A 14,395-nucleotide genomic window follows, 5' to 3' on the forward strand; every position below is an offset into this window, starting at 1 on the left:
CAGCAGTTCCACTTCATCAAATGCAACAGTTTTTAATGAATATGCTTGATTTTCTGATGTAAATACAAAAATCTCTATACGCATGCCTTTAAGATTTGAGGAGTTCCCTTGATTCCTCATGGATCCCATCATCAGAACTCGAGCTTGACAAAAATGTGGCTTAAAAACTTAACTTGCTTAACAAACATAACGAAGAGGACAAATCGCCAACTGTGCACTATGCGTCGTTAAAGAGTTCCGTTCTGATCATCATCAGCAGTTCCACTTCATCAAATGTCACTTTTTTGGGTGTATATGCTTGATTTGTTGATAAAAACTCAAAAATCACTATATGTATGCCTTTAAGATTTGAGGAGTTCCCTCGATTCCTCATGGATCCCATCATCAGAACTGGGTTTTGACAAAAACGGGACCAATCTGTATGTATATACATTCAATCAAAACAAAAAATTTCAAAATCGGTCCAGTAATGACGGAGATATGGAGTAACAAACATAAAAAATAAAAAAAATAAAAAAAATAATTTTTAAGAAAAAAAAAACCGACTTCTATGGGGCCCGGTGAAAGATTATGGTAGATGGTGCACTATGTAGAAAAGGAGGTAAAAACAGTACTTTCTAGTAGCATTTCGTGTCCGTAAGGGTCGTAGTTCTAGCCTAACCTAACCCACTTCTCTGATAGCAGTTCGGTTCTGTGAGGATCGCAGTTCGAGCCTAATCAAACCCATTTTTCTAGTAGCATTTCGTTTCTGTAAGGCTCGCAGTTCTAACCAAACCTAACCCACTTTTATTCGGTTCTGTGAGGATCGCAGTTCAAACCTAACCTAACCGGCGGGAGCGGGAGGGGTTTGGCATCATCATACTTTATACCTACATTTTATGGTAGGTAATCATAGCGGTTTATTTAGTTTAGGTATCATAGGGGTTTTCCGGGTCAAGGTCCGGGTCTCTGAGTCAGAGTCCGGGTCCGAGTCCCGGTCCAAGTCCGGGTCCGGGTCCGAGTCCGGGTCCGAGTCCGGGTCCGAGTCCGGGTCCGAGTCCGGGTCCGAGTCCGAGTCCGGGTCCGAACCGGATCCGGGTATGAGTTCGGGTCCCAGTCCAAGTCAAAATCGAAATTCGAAATCACCAAACATGTACTATGCGTCGTTGAAGAGTTCTGTTCTGATCATCATCAGCAGTTCCACTTCATCAAATGCGACAGTTTTTAATGTAAATGCTTGATTTTATGATGAAAATACAAAAAATTATATACGTATGCCTTTAAGATTTGAGGAGTTCCCTCGATTCCTTATGGATCCCATCATCAGAACTCGAGCTTGACAGAAATGTGGCTTAAAAACTAAACTTGCTTAACAAACATAACGAAGAGGACAAATCGCTAAAGGTGAACTATGCGTCGTTGAAGAGTTCCGTTCTGATCATCATCAGCAGTTCCACTTCATCAAATGCGACAGTTTTTAATGAAAATGCTTGATTTTCTGATGAAAATACAAAAATCTCTATACGCATGCCTTTAAAATTTGAGGAGTTCCCTCGATTTCTCATGGATCCCATCATCAGAACTCAAGCTTGATAAAATTGTGGCTTAAAAACTTAACTTGCTTAACAAACATAACGAAGAGGACAAATCGCCAAAGGTGAACTATGCGTCGTTGAAGAGTTCCGTTCTGATCATCATCAGCAGTTGCACTTCATCAAATGTCACGTTTTTGAATGTATATGCTTGATTTGTTGATAAAAACACAAAAATCACCATATGTATGCCTTTAAGATTTGAGGAGTTCCGTCGATTCCTCATGGATCCCATCATCAGAACTGGATTTTGACAAAAACGGGACCAATCTGTATGCATATACATACAATCAAAAAAATAATTTTCGAAATCGGTCCAGTAATGACGGAGATATGGAGTAACAAACATAAAAAATAACAATAAAAATAAAAAAAATAAAAAAAATAAAAAAAATAAAAAACATACAACCGAATTGATAACCTCCTCCTTTGGGATTTGGAAGTCGGTTAAAAATAAAAAAAAAACATACAACCGAATTGATAACCTCCTCCTTTGGGATTTGGAAGTCGGTTAAAAAATAAAAAAAAACATACAACCGAATTGATAACCTCCTCCTTTGGGATTTGGAAGTCGGTTAAAAAGTGTCAACCGCTCTAAGCAGTTATGTTGTTTTTGTAAACATCCCTTCAATTGAAATTGCTTTAAACAGTTCCATATGAGCTTATCGAACCAGGCAGTAAAGTTTACTGTTCGTACGTTACTTTTAGTTGATATTGTATATCTATGTATATGTGACGACCGGTCTGGCCTGGTGGGTAGTGACCCTGCCTATGAAGCCGATGGTCCCGAGTTCAAATCCTGGTAAAGGCAATTATTTGTATGATGATACAGATATTTGTTCCTGAGTCATGGTTGTTTTCTATGTATTTAAGTATTTATATATTATATATATCGTTGTCTGAGTACCCACAACACAAGCTTTCTTGAGCTTACCGTGGAGCTCAGTCAATTTGTGAAAAAATGTCCTGTAATATTTATTTATTTATTATTTATTTATCTATATATAGCAGCAGTTAATCTTAGTTAATGAAATCACTTTCATGTGTGCTCAATAGATCATTTTTTTTTCAGTTAAATAGATGAAAAAGAAATATCTACAAGAACGGTGAAAATTAATAAAAAATGTTATGAAAAGGAGTGGTTATATTTGATAACTGTAAGAGTAGCATGGGTCAAACAGTGCAATGAGAAACCACTGGAATGTCACATTTTTATTTGATTTTTAACGCTTTTTACAATACAGTTTAATTGTGACGTCCCACGATAAAGGTACCTTATGGCGGTTGGCGCTCACGCTATTATTAACGTCGCTCCAATACTATTGCGGCGCTATGCGACGTAAGCGCCAGCCGCCATAAGGTACCTTTTGCAGTGGAACGTCACAATTGTTTACAAATGTACATTAGATACGTAGATACAACAAATAGGTACTTTGTACACGAAATTTGATGGTCTGACATGTGAACAACTATACTTAGTAAAAAAACATACCTAACCCAGAAAACATCTAGAGTTAGACCAAGGGAAGTCTGCAACGATTTTGATAGCACACGCAGTGCGAGTGTAATTTAAAGGTCATAATTTAATAGAAGATTGACGTGTAAAATAACACTTGCACTTCGTGTGCTATCAAAATCGTTGCAGACTTCTCTTGGTTCAACTCTAATACAAACATATTTTTTATTAGTTTTTCCCAAACAGTCTGCCCCAATAACTTACATTACTTTAAATGTGATTTTAAATTAATACGTATAAAATCAACTATATACAGTCATCACCATTAATTACTGAAAACAAGAGTAACATCAATCAGCTGTATTATTAATTACATAGTGTACAACAGGGCTCTCCAAGCCCGGGCCCGCGGGCCAAATCCGGCCCGCGAAGCGTCCCAATCCGGCCCGCCGACAGCGGTCCAATCCGGTCCGCAATATGGCCCTCAAGGTAAAAAAGACCCCTGGTGTACAATATTAAAATAACTTTTAGAGCATTTAATAACTGGAGATGTCATCGCTGTCATTTTCTTTAAGAAACAGTCTGCCGTTTTTTTGCGGGGGAGGGGGCATCAAATGTATTTCTATTCCTACAAGATTTGTACGTAACGTACAAATAGCCATGTCAGTCCAACAAAAGTTTGCACAATTGTGCAAGTTTTTCGGCAGAGGGGTAAGCTCTTAATGATCACTCCAGTTATTAAATGCTCTAAGATTTAACTATATTTTTACAATAGAAGAACATTTTAAAAGCCATAACGTCAATATACAAATATAATGACACCTTTATTACATACTAATATGTTAAAATGCAATGTACTACATTACCAAAGAATCTGTGATAGTCTACGAAGTGTACAACATCTTCGTGCTGCGAATTTCACAGCAAAATGTATAGATGGCGCTTTACAGCTTCATACATTATGCGTTACTGTACCAAACTCTTGAAAGTTCTGGTTGTTACCACAAAATAGTTTAGCTGTCAAACTAGGGGCACGGTAATCTCTTTGACAAACACATCGTGTACAATCGATTAATATACCCTTCCGACGCCTAGAACCTATAAAGGAGTCGTGCCTATAGCGCCAAAGATATGATCACTGAGTAATAGTAGAACTATTTCTCATTTTTCATATTTTTGGCGCATTCTAGTAACCAAAAAAATAAACGCAGTGGAAATTCAAATAGTAGACCTACTATTTCCATTACGTTTATTTTTTTGGTTCTTACCATGAAAAAAAAAAGGTTGGGTGAACTTATATTTAGGTAAGTATACAATAACATGATAATCTCAAATAACAGTCCGAAAATCCCAAATTACCTATTCTTTTAGGTACTTAATTCTGGATTTCGGTATCGAAGGCCACTGGCGTCATCTAGTCATAGAGTTAGCAACTAAACTGTCTACAGACGGCGCTTTTTTTCAAAAGCTTAGGGGTCATCCATTAATTACGTCACACGTTTAGGGGATGGGAGGGGGTCAAAAAATGTGACATGTTGTGACATGGGGGAGGAGGGAGTCACAAACATTGTGACGTCATTTTAACTTCATCAGTAACCGAAAATTAATTTATATTTTTTTATTCGCTGTACATTTAAATAATGAGGTTTTCGAAGTAGGTAATTATCGTTCGTAATTGGGTTTGTGTTATAACATTACTAATATTTCTTTTAAAAAAATAATGCCGAGTTAGTGTTGCCGATTTCGTTGAAAACAAAATTGCCTAAAATGTGACGTCACACCAGGTGGGGAGGGATTTGCAAAATGTGACCAAGTGTGACAAGGAGGGGGGAGCGGTCAAAAAACCTAGAAATTCGTGTGACGTAATTAATGGATGGATGGGCGAATCTACTTTTAGAACACTGATTTCGTGTCCCTAGTCCTCGCAAAGAAAAAACGATATTCAAAAACCATGTGACGCAAATGACAATCCAGCTACAAAAGAATTTAGCTGGCAGCTACAATATGTTGTACTACTTTACGCGTCTTATTATTTATTACATACATAGATCATTATACACATTTACACCTTAAATGATACCAGTCACCTTTTAACTACAACCAAAACCATAATAAATAAATAATAACTCATACAACGGCATTTAATGTATGAGTTAACTAACATCAATTTAAATACGTATTTTGCGACTCTGATATTTTTTGTACAAATTTAAATAATATGGAAAGTAACAGTTTTGAATGATTCACGGTTAGTTTCACTAGACTGATATCGACCGGGTTTATATCCTGGTCGATAAAGTCTAATATGGAAAGTATTACAACTATGGAATTATTTTTTTTACATTTGTATTTTTGGTTTGTGCTATTTTAAACCTTAATTTGGCACCAAAACGTGGAAGAAGGTCGTGAGTTCAAGTCTCCTCGGAGCTCATTAGTGCTAGTGATTTTTTTTTTATTTAAAGAGGCGATTAAATGTTTAATGTGCCTCCATGTGTCCCATATAGTCCATTTTACACTACGGCCACACTATGCTGCTCGCGCTGCCGCGATGTTGCTCGCTCCGGCCACACACTGCCCTACTCGCGGGATTAACCTTTTGGACGCCAATGACGGATATACCCGCACCCCAGGTCCAACGCCAAAGACGGATCAATCCGTCACACTCACAGACCACAGAACAACCAAATACAAAACAATCAAATACAAAACCACCCGGATCTGTCACTGAACAACCTGACCTTAACCTACATTATTTGATCATGTAATGTTTTATCTACCTTCAACTGGCTTAATGAGCCATTTGAGGGTAGATTTTGTTTACTTTTATTTGAATACCTAAAGATACAGAGTATACACAAATACATACCCCTTTATTCATAAAATTATGTTTTATCACTTTGTTTCAAATACACAAATCGAAACGAGTTAAATGACAGATAAAGACAGACGATTCATAGCTAATTCAGGCCAGTAACTTGTTTATGAATAATGCCGCTAATATATTTTGTCTCTTACTCTCCTATGTCCTATGTACAGAAACTAACAGTAAATTTTGAAGTCACAATGCTGTTAATTTGTCATGTCATACTAAATAAGAATTTAACTTAACAATGTTTTGACTCTATACAAACCTTATTTTAATTTAGCACTTAGTTTCATTAACCCTCGTAAGTCCCCGAGTACTTGTACAAGTACGAATTAAATTCGAGTTTTGAACTCTTATAGAAATAGGAGAAAGTTCCAAATTCAAAAGCGCAAAAATTGACTTGGGTCTTACAAGGTTAAAACATATTGTGATCGCCTCTTGAAAAAGGCAGTATTGTGTAGGTAATTAATAATGAAAGTTTCTAATTGTCAAGCGTGGAACCTTTTACCTGAGAATGACATGTAAATAGTCAAGTAGAAAACCATGTCACCAAATTGCTAACTACACTTTGGTAGTATGTTTTTTACTCCTCTAATATGTTTCACATAGCTTGGGTATGATGACAGCTGTAATCACCATTCAATTAATCTTGAAACGCAATTTCAGCAAAATATGTAGTGTCGCCATCAGATATATCGGAGCAGCCAAAGTGCTCACAAATATCTGAGCACGCCTCTATTGTCAAGGAGTTAGAGTGCGTGTTCAGATATTGTGAACAACTTGGCCGCTCCGATATATCTGATGGCGACTGTATTCAAGTGACAGCTGTTACCGTACCCAAGCTATGTGATACATATTATGTACATTTATGAAGCCCACATGTAGAAATAGATATCTTGCCAGTGGTTAAGATACTGTATGACTGGGCCACAGATAAACGCCATCAACGGAACTTTGTTTGACGCCGATGTCAGAACACTTTCTATTACATTCTTTGAATACCCATTGTACATTGGGCTACGTAATAAATATAGTACAAGTCCAAGTTTCCTGCGGCTAATCTCCAGCCTCTGGTCAGCCGTTAAGTCTTTCATGTGACGGTTATACAGCTTCAAGCTTGCTAAGTCGATGCCTAGCGACACGAGCCACTGCCGCCACGCTTTGGTTCCAAACACTCTCATAGCTGCTAAATGAATCAACGGCTTTAGTATATGCAGAGATTCAGCATACACCAAGTCCTTGACATTAACTGGAAGGCTGTTATCATCTTTTAGTTTCACTGGCTGCCAATCTCTGAAGGCGACCGGCGGAGCGCCGTCGACGCGTCTTATCACCCTTCCTGATCGTTTTAAAGTGAAAAATGAGCCCTCACCATCTTCACTTGTTTTTTCTTCTGTGAACTTCTTCCTTTGAAGCGCAGCCACAGGCGGGTGCTGAATGGGAAGCTCCTTGAACCTTAAGAGTAGTATCAGAGCTGAAGAACACTTGAACAGCTGAAGTAGCGTAGCGATCGTCCATTTCCCCTTATTCCCCCATCTATTCTTAACCACAAGCTCCACAAATACCTCAGAATAATGTATGACGGTCAGCCATAGCTTAATCTGCTCCCTAAGACTGTAGAACTGCACTTCCGAGCCGTACGCCTCTCGTATTAATTTATCGTTGAACAAAGAAAGCAGCTTAGACAGAGAATACACGAGTTCGGAGACTATAGGTGACTTGTTTATCTTCCCGGCGACGAAGTATGAGGACCATGTAGCCACTGTCTCGACGTCGGTAACCAAATTAGGATTACTTATCACCCACCTCTTATACGCCGCGAAAAACTCCTTCAGTGACAACTTCTCCATGGTTTCTTCAATGCATAAGAGCCTTTCTAGAATCGGCTACGATCCTTACATTTATTTGTATCATGTAAGGGAAAGAAAATTATTAATTTAATTCACTTAATTATATGTAAATGTGAGTCGGCAGTACGGTTAAGTCATTTGCCCCTTGCCCTGTTGACGTGACGTAGCTGTCAAATCAAACAAACTATACTAACTTTAGTCTATGGTGATAAAGCACGGCATTCATGTTGCACTTTTTGCCACAGTGTAATTTTGTTTTTGTTACGGGTCAAAAATCAGAAATCACTGGTTCATTTTTATTCACACGCAAAGTATTTTATTCAAAAATTAGGATTTATAAAATCGCACATTATAAATTATAATTTATACTGATTACACCGAACTTGTTAGTACCTAAAATGGGCACGAAATTAATATTTTCTATGGGAAGTCCACTGTTTTCACGTACACTTTATTAATTTGTTAGTTAACAAAGAATATAATACTCACTAGGTACCTTTTCTACTGACAAGGTCACTGTGCAGGAATATTATTGATAGATACTTCTCATGGGCCTGCGCGAGCGCGATTTCTTACCTTTTTTAATTTTTATAAACCTCGCAGTTGTCACAAATACAAACATATGAAATTTCAATAAACCCTTTTTAGCGTAGTATTGTAAATTGTTATTGATACTATTGGTTTTTACAAGCTTTTTATTAACTTGCAATGTACCAAATGTAATGTATGTATGTAACTACATATATTTGTACGGGTCAAATCTTGCAAGTTAAATTTGACCCTTTTCCCGGTTTTCGATGAAGATAAAAATTAGTGTACATGTGTAAATCGGGTGACAATGCAATATTATGGCACCATCGAGTGATGATGGAGATGGGAGCTGGCCATAGGAACTCTGTGATAAAACAACGCGGCCTAACTGTGTTTGGGTTTTTTAGAATTGAAATAAAAGTACAGTATGCGACAAAAGCTTGTACCAAGAATTATATTTTTTACAAAACCTTTTTTAAATCGTAATAAAAAAACTTATACATATTATTATCTAATATCATAAGTGCATAAGCATAACAAATGAAAGATATAATCAGTAGATGAATAGGCAAACAATAAACATGATTTTAAAACATTGTATATTGATTTAGTCTTAAAACCGTTGTTGATACGGAGATTACAAAAAAATCTTAAAATAAATAATAAAATACTAGCGTAGGTGTACATTTTGTTTTCACAACTGGGACACAATCTTGCCATTCTTAAAACGTTGTTGGTACTGTCTTTGGACATATGGCAGCTAGCCGGAGAGGTCCTCCCGTGCCCTTTGCTATCTTCATAGGCATTGCCACGCCAGTGCAACCATACTCTGAAATAATACACAGTAAGCTTGTGTTTGAATGTATTTTGATTGTTTGTTTGGTTTCAGTAAATCTGGAAACCCTTTTATATAGAGTACATCACAGGTCATAAGTCCCTATAATTCAATAGACCGCGTTCCAAATTATCTGACATGTCTCTTTTTGTGAAGCTATCAGAGAATGGTAAAGTTAGACGATGCAAGTGTTATTAGAGCGTCATACTTTTAAAGAAGTTTGACTTTTAAAATAACACTTGCACTGTCTGGGCTATAATAATCGCTGCCAACATAGTCTAACTCTAGACACAGAGACTGATACCTACGCTACTTTTGATGCTGTACAACTAGAAAAGCACTGGGATGGAATTTCAAGCTCAACAACCAGATTTAGAGCCTCCACGGACTCATCAGAATTTAGATCTTCATGATCTCCGTAATTTTCATGTTCAGATATAGATGGGGCTTACTGAAGTGCTTTGACAATCGCCTTTGGTTCTGTTACCCTACCTGGAACTGGGGTGTCAAGCTTAACGTTCTCCATGCCGTACAAGCCAGCAGCCATAGTGATCCTGTGGACAGGGAAGGTGGTGCTGCTGCCCGGGTCCAAGGAGGGCGTGTCTACGCCTATACCGACCACGTTCTTGTACGATGTCGTTATCCATTCGGCTACCTCTTGGCTGAGACCTGAAATAGGTGTGTGATCTTAGTTATTAATTACTAATTTTAATTCGAATGCTGATATTATTTACTGTATTTTTTGCTAAGTTGACTTTTATAATTAGCTTATATTCAAGAAGCAAGCTGTTGATTAACACTAGATTTCACTAATTAATTTGCTCCGTTTTATATCACAATACATAATGGAATGGAATGATCCAAGTATACGATAAGAATATTGACTATAATAATGGCTTCTCTACACGATGGGCCAACGCCGGCCACACCAAGGGACGAATTTATGCGGTAGAGGGAACAAGTGATATTGTTATCTCATTCTACCACATGGCTGCGTCCCTTGGAGTGGCCGGCGCTGGCCCATCGTGTAGAGGAGCCATTAGTGTTCTCTCACAGGTATTTAATTTCGGAATGTTCGATCATAGGCGCTTCATGGTACTTTACGTGGATGTCCACAACACCAGCAAGCTATCCCATCATGGTTAAAACAGATGACCTAAATACATGAGATTGTATGCAGTCGTTTTTGATTTATCGTAGACAGTCGGATGTTCAGATCATGCTGTGACCGGATACGTCAACGATAATTGTAAAAGCGACCTATTCATATAACATTTTGTACTATTACTATCAAAGTGGACTATACTGCAAAACGTAATTCAAGACCAAAAAAGTAAGACAATGTCGCCACTTTTTACTAGCGCGTCTTGTATTTGTGTAAAAATAAGTAAATAAAAGTTACGTTTTTAAATCGTTTGAGTAAAGTTACTGATAAATAAATTATCTTAGCGTGATTATTTAGCAAAAGGAATTTACTATTTTACTTTGTTTGTAAACTTGTACTTGTACTTTTTTGGTCTTGAATTACGTTTTGCAGTTTATGCCCCTTTTAAGCTATTAAATATGCAAATTTCCGTTCAAAGGAGCAATCTTTGATGCCCATGACTTGTTTATGACTGCTCTTGCTGAGGTTTTAAGACTTTTAAGTACTAGTGCAAAACTTTATCTTACCGGGAAAGTTGAGCGTACCAGCTATCTCGTTCATACCCAAATATTTCTGTTTGTCGCCATAAAACTTGCTCCAACCGAACTTGAATATGATCATGCAGGGTTTTCCATTGTTGTCGTTTAGCAAATAGTCCAAATGATGCTTGTAGAGCACAAAGTTCGGATCGTTATTGACGCGTGAGCTGATATCGACTATTATTACTGGAATAAAATGTCCGTATCATAAATCTTATAAACAATCTTTCAAATGTAAATATTTTACATAATTTATGCGAGATTCCCGTACGTGTCATCGAATGTTAATTACCCCTAATTTAAAAGGTAGGTACATAATTAAGTCATCTTTAATAACTAGAGTCAGCCCTAGAAAAGTCTGCAGCGATTTTGATAGCCCACACAGTGCAAATGTTATTAATACGTCAAAATTTGTTAGAGCTTTGACGTTTAAAATAACACTTGCACTGCGTGACTGCGACTTTTCTAGGTCTAACTCTAGAAGACAATTACTTGTTATAAATTACGCAGGAAGTAGTTGATAGAGTTAGACCAAGATAAGACTGCAACTATTTTGATGGCACAGGCAGTGCAAGTGTCATTTTAAACGTCAAACTTCTATGAAATTATGACAGTCTCATCTTGATCTAACTCTACATAATGTCTGTGGCTTCCAACTAGATAATAAACAAAATGTAAATTATTTAAATAATGTAAATTTACGAGGCAGTATGAGCTTCTCCATAGGTATTTCACCGACGAATTTGCCTTCTTTGTAGAAGTGATACGGTGCATCCATATGTGTTCCACCATGTTCTCCGGCCTCGAACTCATTCGATGCATACCTGCCATGGGCAACTATTATTTAATAGCTCCTCTACACGATGGGCCAGCGCCGGTCACTCCAAGGGACGCAGCCATGCGGTAGAAAGAGATAGCAATATCACTTGCTCCCTCTAACGCATAAATGCGTCCCTTGGTGTGGCCGGCGTTGGCCCATCGTGTAGAGGAGCCATAACAAACATGAATATGAAAAATAAAAATGGTATATGTATACACGTCAGTTGTGTGACACACGTCAGTTGTTTAACAAAAACATAGGTGGTAAAAATTATTAACATGAAAATGGTGTTAAATGTCTCACGGAGGCACGCGTATACCACTTCTATAGGATCCTACCTTAGTATGGTTAAAGGATATATTTAGATGTCTTTCACAGGCGTATCCGACTAATCTAAGTAGGTAGTTTAATCTGAGAAATTAATTAATTAACTAACTATTAAAACAATTAAACGAATTAATTAACTATTAACTTTAAGCATTCGAAAAGTTCAATTATAACAAATTAATAAAGTAGGTACATGTATATAACAAAAATCAACTGAAATGGTAAATTAAAGTTAATATTAACGTAATTAACGCTAATTAATCATTTGGGTTGAAATTATTTATACCGATTCCGTTAACACTGCACCAAAAATGCTGGAAAATGTATGATGTCTGATAATAACCATTTAATAGATCACTTAGTCTGCCATAATTACCTATACAATAATGCACTGTGCTTGTGTGAATAGATAGTTGTTGTTCTTGACCGAAGCACATATATGATATAGACACGATACATACAGTATGTATACTGTATCAGTATGTATGTAGTTTATGCATACAGATTAATTGAGTTTGCTTACTTGGATCAGTGCTTTGAATATTATGAATATTATGTTGGTTCTAATTTGATCAAAATAAGTTTAGATCAGAAAAAGCAATATTTAAATTGTTAGACGACTATTAACATTTGTCATCTTCTGTGGATAATGAAATCTGAGATTACAGTCAAAAATATTTGACTATCATTAGAAAAGGCAAAGTTCGTTAACGTTAACAATAAAAATATTTAACTGATTTGCAAGTCCGAAGTGATCCCATAAGTGTTCCGTAAACAAAGTTTTGTACGGAACACTAAAAATTGGTATACAAGAGGTATTATTTGCATACAAACAATTATGGAATATACATATATTATGGAACTAGTTAATAAGATATTTTTTTACCAGCCATCTTCTCTAATATCAGCAGTTTTCTTCGTAAACGCAAATGGTTTCACATACGGCCAATACACAGTTTTCTCATCAAAATTGTGCGACAAATCGTTGAAAACCAGATCACCGTTGGAAATGATATCATTTAATTTGCAGTTATCTGCGCCAACATTGGCCCACACATTGGCCAAGCACACGAATACGATAATCTTCAACCACATCGTTGAAACGACTACTTTAGATTGAGAGACTAACAGGCATAAAAGATGACATTATCTTGTTGCAAACTTCACAGTATAAGTAACATTAACAGTGTTTTAAACTACTTAGTTTAACTATTGATGTTATGACGTACGGCACAGAAACGTGGTCGCTTGCATTGGGCCTCACAAGAAGGCTTGTCACTCAAAGAGCAATGGAGCGAGCTATGCTCGGAGTTTCCGTGCGTGATCGAATCGGAAATGAGGAGATCCGCAGGCGAACCAAGTTGTCGACATAGCTCAGAGAATTTCCAGACTTAAGTGGCATTTGGCTGGCCATATTGCTCGCAGAACCAATGGCCGATGGGGCAGAAAGGTTATCCCAGCGACGATCTGGTTAAAGTCGCGAGAAACCGTTGGTTGAGGACAGCGAATGACCGTTCGCTGTGGTGATCCTTTGTCCAGCAGTGGACGTCTTTCAGCTGAGATGATGATGATTGATTTTTGACTAACTTTGCATATAACTGATAATATTCATATATGTACCTACCTATAATATGTTACCATACTATTTTGGAGTCTAAAATAGTATGGTAACTTATATTTATATATATTTTTTCAGTTTCACTCTGGTTTAACTACTCTATGTAATCACAGATGAAAGATTCAATAACTAAAACATTAAAATCTATATAGAATAGAGCTTGTTAATCCATTCACTCGTTATACTGATCATAATGCCACTCTTGTGTGACTGACGTATTCTACATTTTTATATCATTCACTGGTCGTCTGCGTGGGATGATGATGATGATTGATGCAAACAATCATATGTCCAAACTCGCGGTTTAAGCGTGATGAGGTAATAGACAGAATTACTGTCGCATTTATAATCTTAAGTAAAACAGTGAGTATATAATTTAAAACACTCAGGTCGCTAATACAGCAACCTATTTAATAGAGCCATTCACAAATTTAAAAAACCGGGCAAGTGCGAGTCGGACTCGGGCACGAAGGGTTCCGTACCATAATGCAAAAAAAAAACAAAAATAAAGCAAAAATAAAAACGGTCACCCATCCAAGTACTGACCACTCCCGACGTTGCTTAACTTTGGTCAAAAATCACGTTTGTTGTATGGGAGCCCCATTTAAATCTTTATTTTATTCTGTTTTTAGTATTTGTTGTTATAGCGGCAACAGAAATACATCATCTGTGAAAATTTCAACTGTCTAGCTATCACGGTTCGTGAGATACAGCCGGGTGACTGACGGACGGACGGACGGACGGACGGACAGCGAAGTCTTAGTAATAGGGTCCCGTTTTACCCTTTGGGTACGGAACCCTAAAAACAAGAATTACATAAGTACACAAGTTACTGTGG

General features: G+C 37.1%; 2 protein-coding genes across 2 annotated transcripts; both read right to left on the reverse strand.

The window, feature by feature from the left end:
• Window positions 1-4,103: 4,103 nt before the first annotated feature.
• LOC134678360 (peroxisomal membrane protein PEX16) lies at window positions 4,104-7,881 on the reverse strand. The gene has a single exon (XM_063536910.1). It carries the CDS (start codon window positions 7,741-7,743, stop codon window positions 6,760-6,762), a length of 984 nt encoding a protein of 327 aa, XP_063392980.1. The 5' UTR covers window positions 7,744-7,881; the 3' UTR covers window positions 4,104-6,759.
• Window positions 7,882-8,700: 819 nt separating this feature from the next.
• Window positions 8,701-13,058, reverse strand: LOC134678079 (isatin hydrolase-like). The gene is made up of 5 exons (XM_063536523.1): window positions 12,826-13,058; window positions 11,495-11,616; window positions 10,781-10,978; window positions 9,602-9,778; window positions 8,701-9,103 (listed from the first exon to the last, which is right to left on the reverse strand). The coding sequence occupies exons 1-5, from the start codon at window positions 13,032-13,034 to the stop codon at window positions 8,997-8,999; spliced, it is 813 nt and encodes a 270-aa protein (XP_063392593.1). The 5' UTR covers window positions 13,035-13,058; the 3' UTR covers window positions 8,701-8,996.
• Window positions 13,059-14,395: the final 1,337 nt, after the last annotated feature.

This window comes from Cydia fagiglandana, chromosome Z (assembly GCF_963556715.1).
Source record: "Cydia fagiglandana chromosome Z, ilCydFagi1.1, whole genome shotgun sequence".
NCBI classification, from domain to species: Eukaryota; Metazoa; Arthropoda; class Insecta; order Lepidoptera; family Tortricidae; genus Cydia; species Cydia fagiglandana.

Bases quoted from the DNA above. Each gene is read 5' to 3' on its own strand.
- LOC134678360 (XM_063536910.1), bottom strand. From the start codon at position 7,743: ATGGAGAAGTTGTCACTGAAGGAGTTTTTCGCGGCGTATAAGAGGTGG.
- LOC134678079 (XM_063536523.1), bottom strand. From the start codon at position 13,034: ATGTGGTTGAAGATTATCGTATTCGTGTGCTTGGCCAATGTGTGGGCC. The intron at 11,617-12,825 runs GTAAAAAAATAT...TGCCCATGGCAG, and splicing joins GATATTAGAGAAGATGGCTG to GTATGCATCGAATGAGTTCG. The intron at 10,979-11,494 runs GTAAATTTACAT...ATTTTATTCCAG, and splicing joins GGAGAAGCTCATACTGCCTC to TAATAATAGTCGATATCAGC.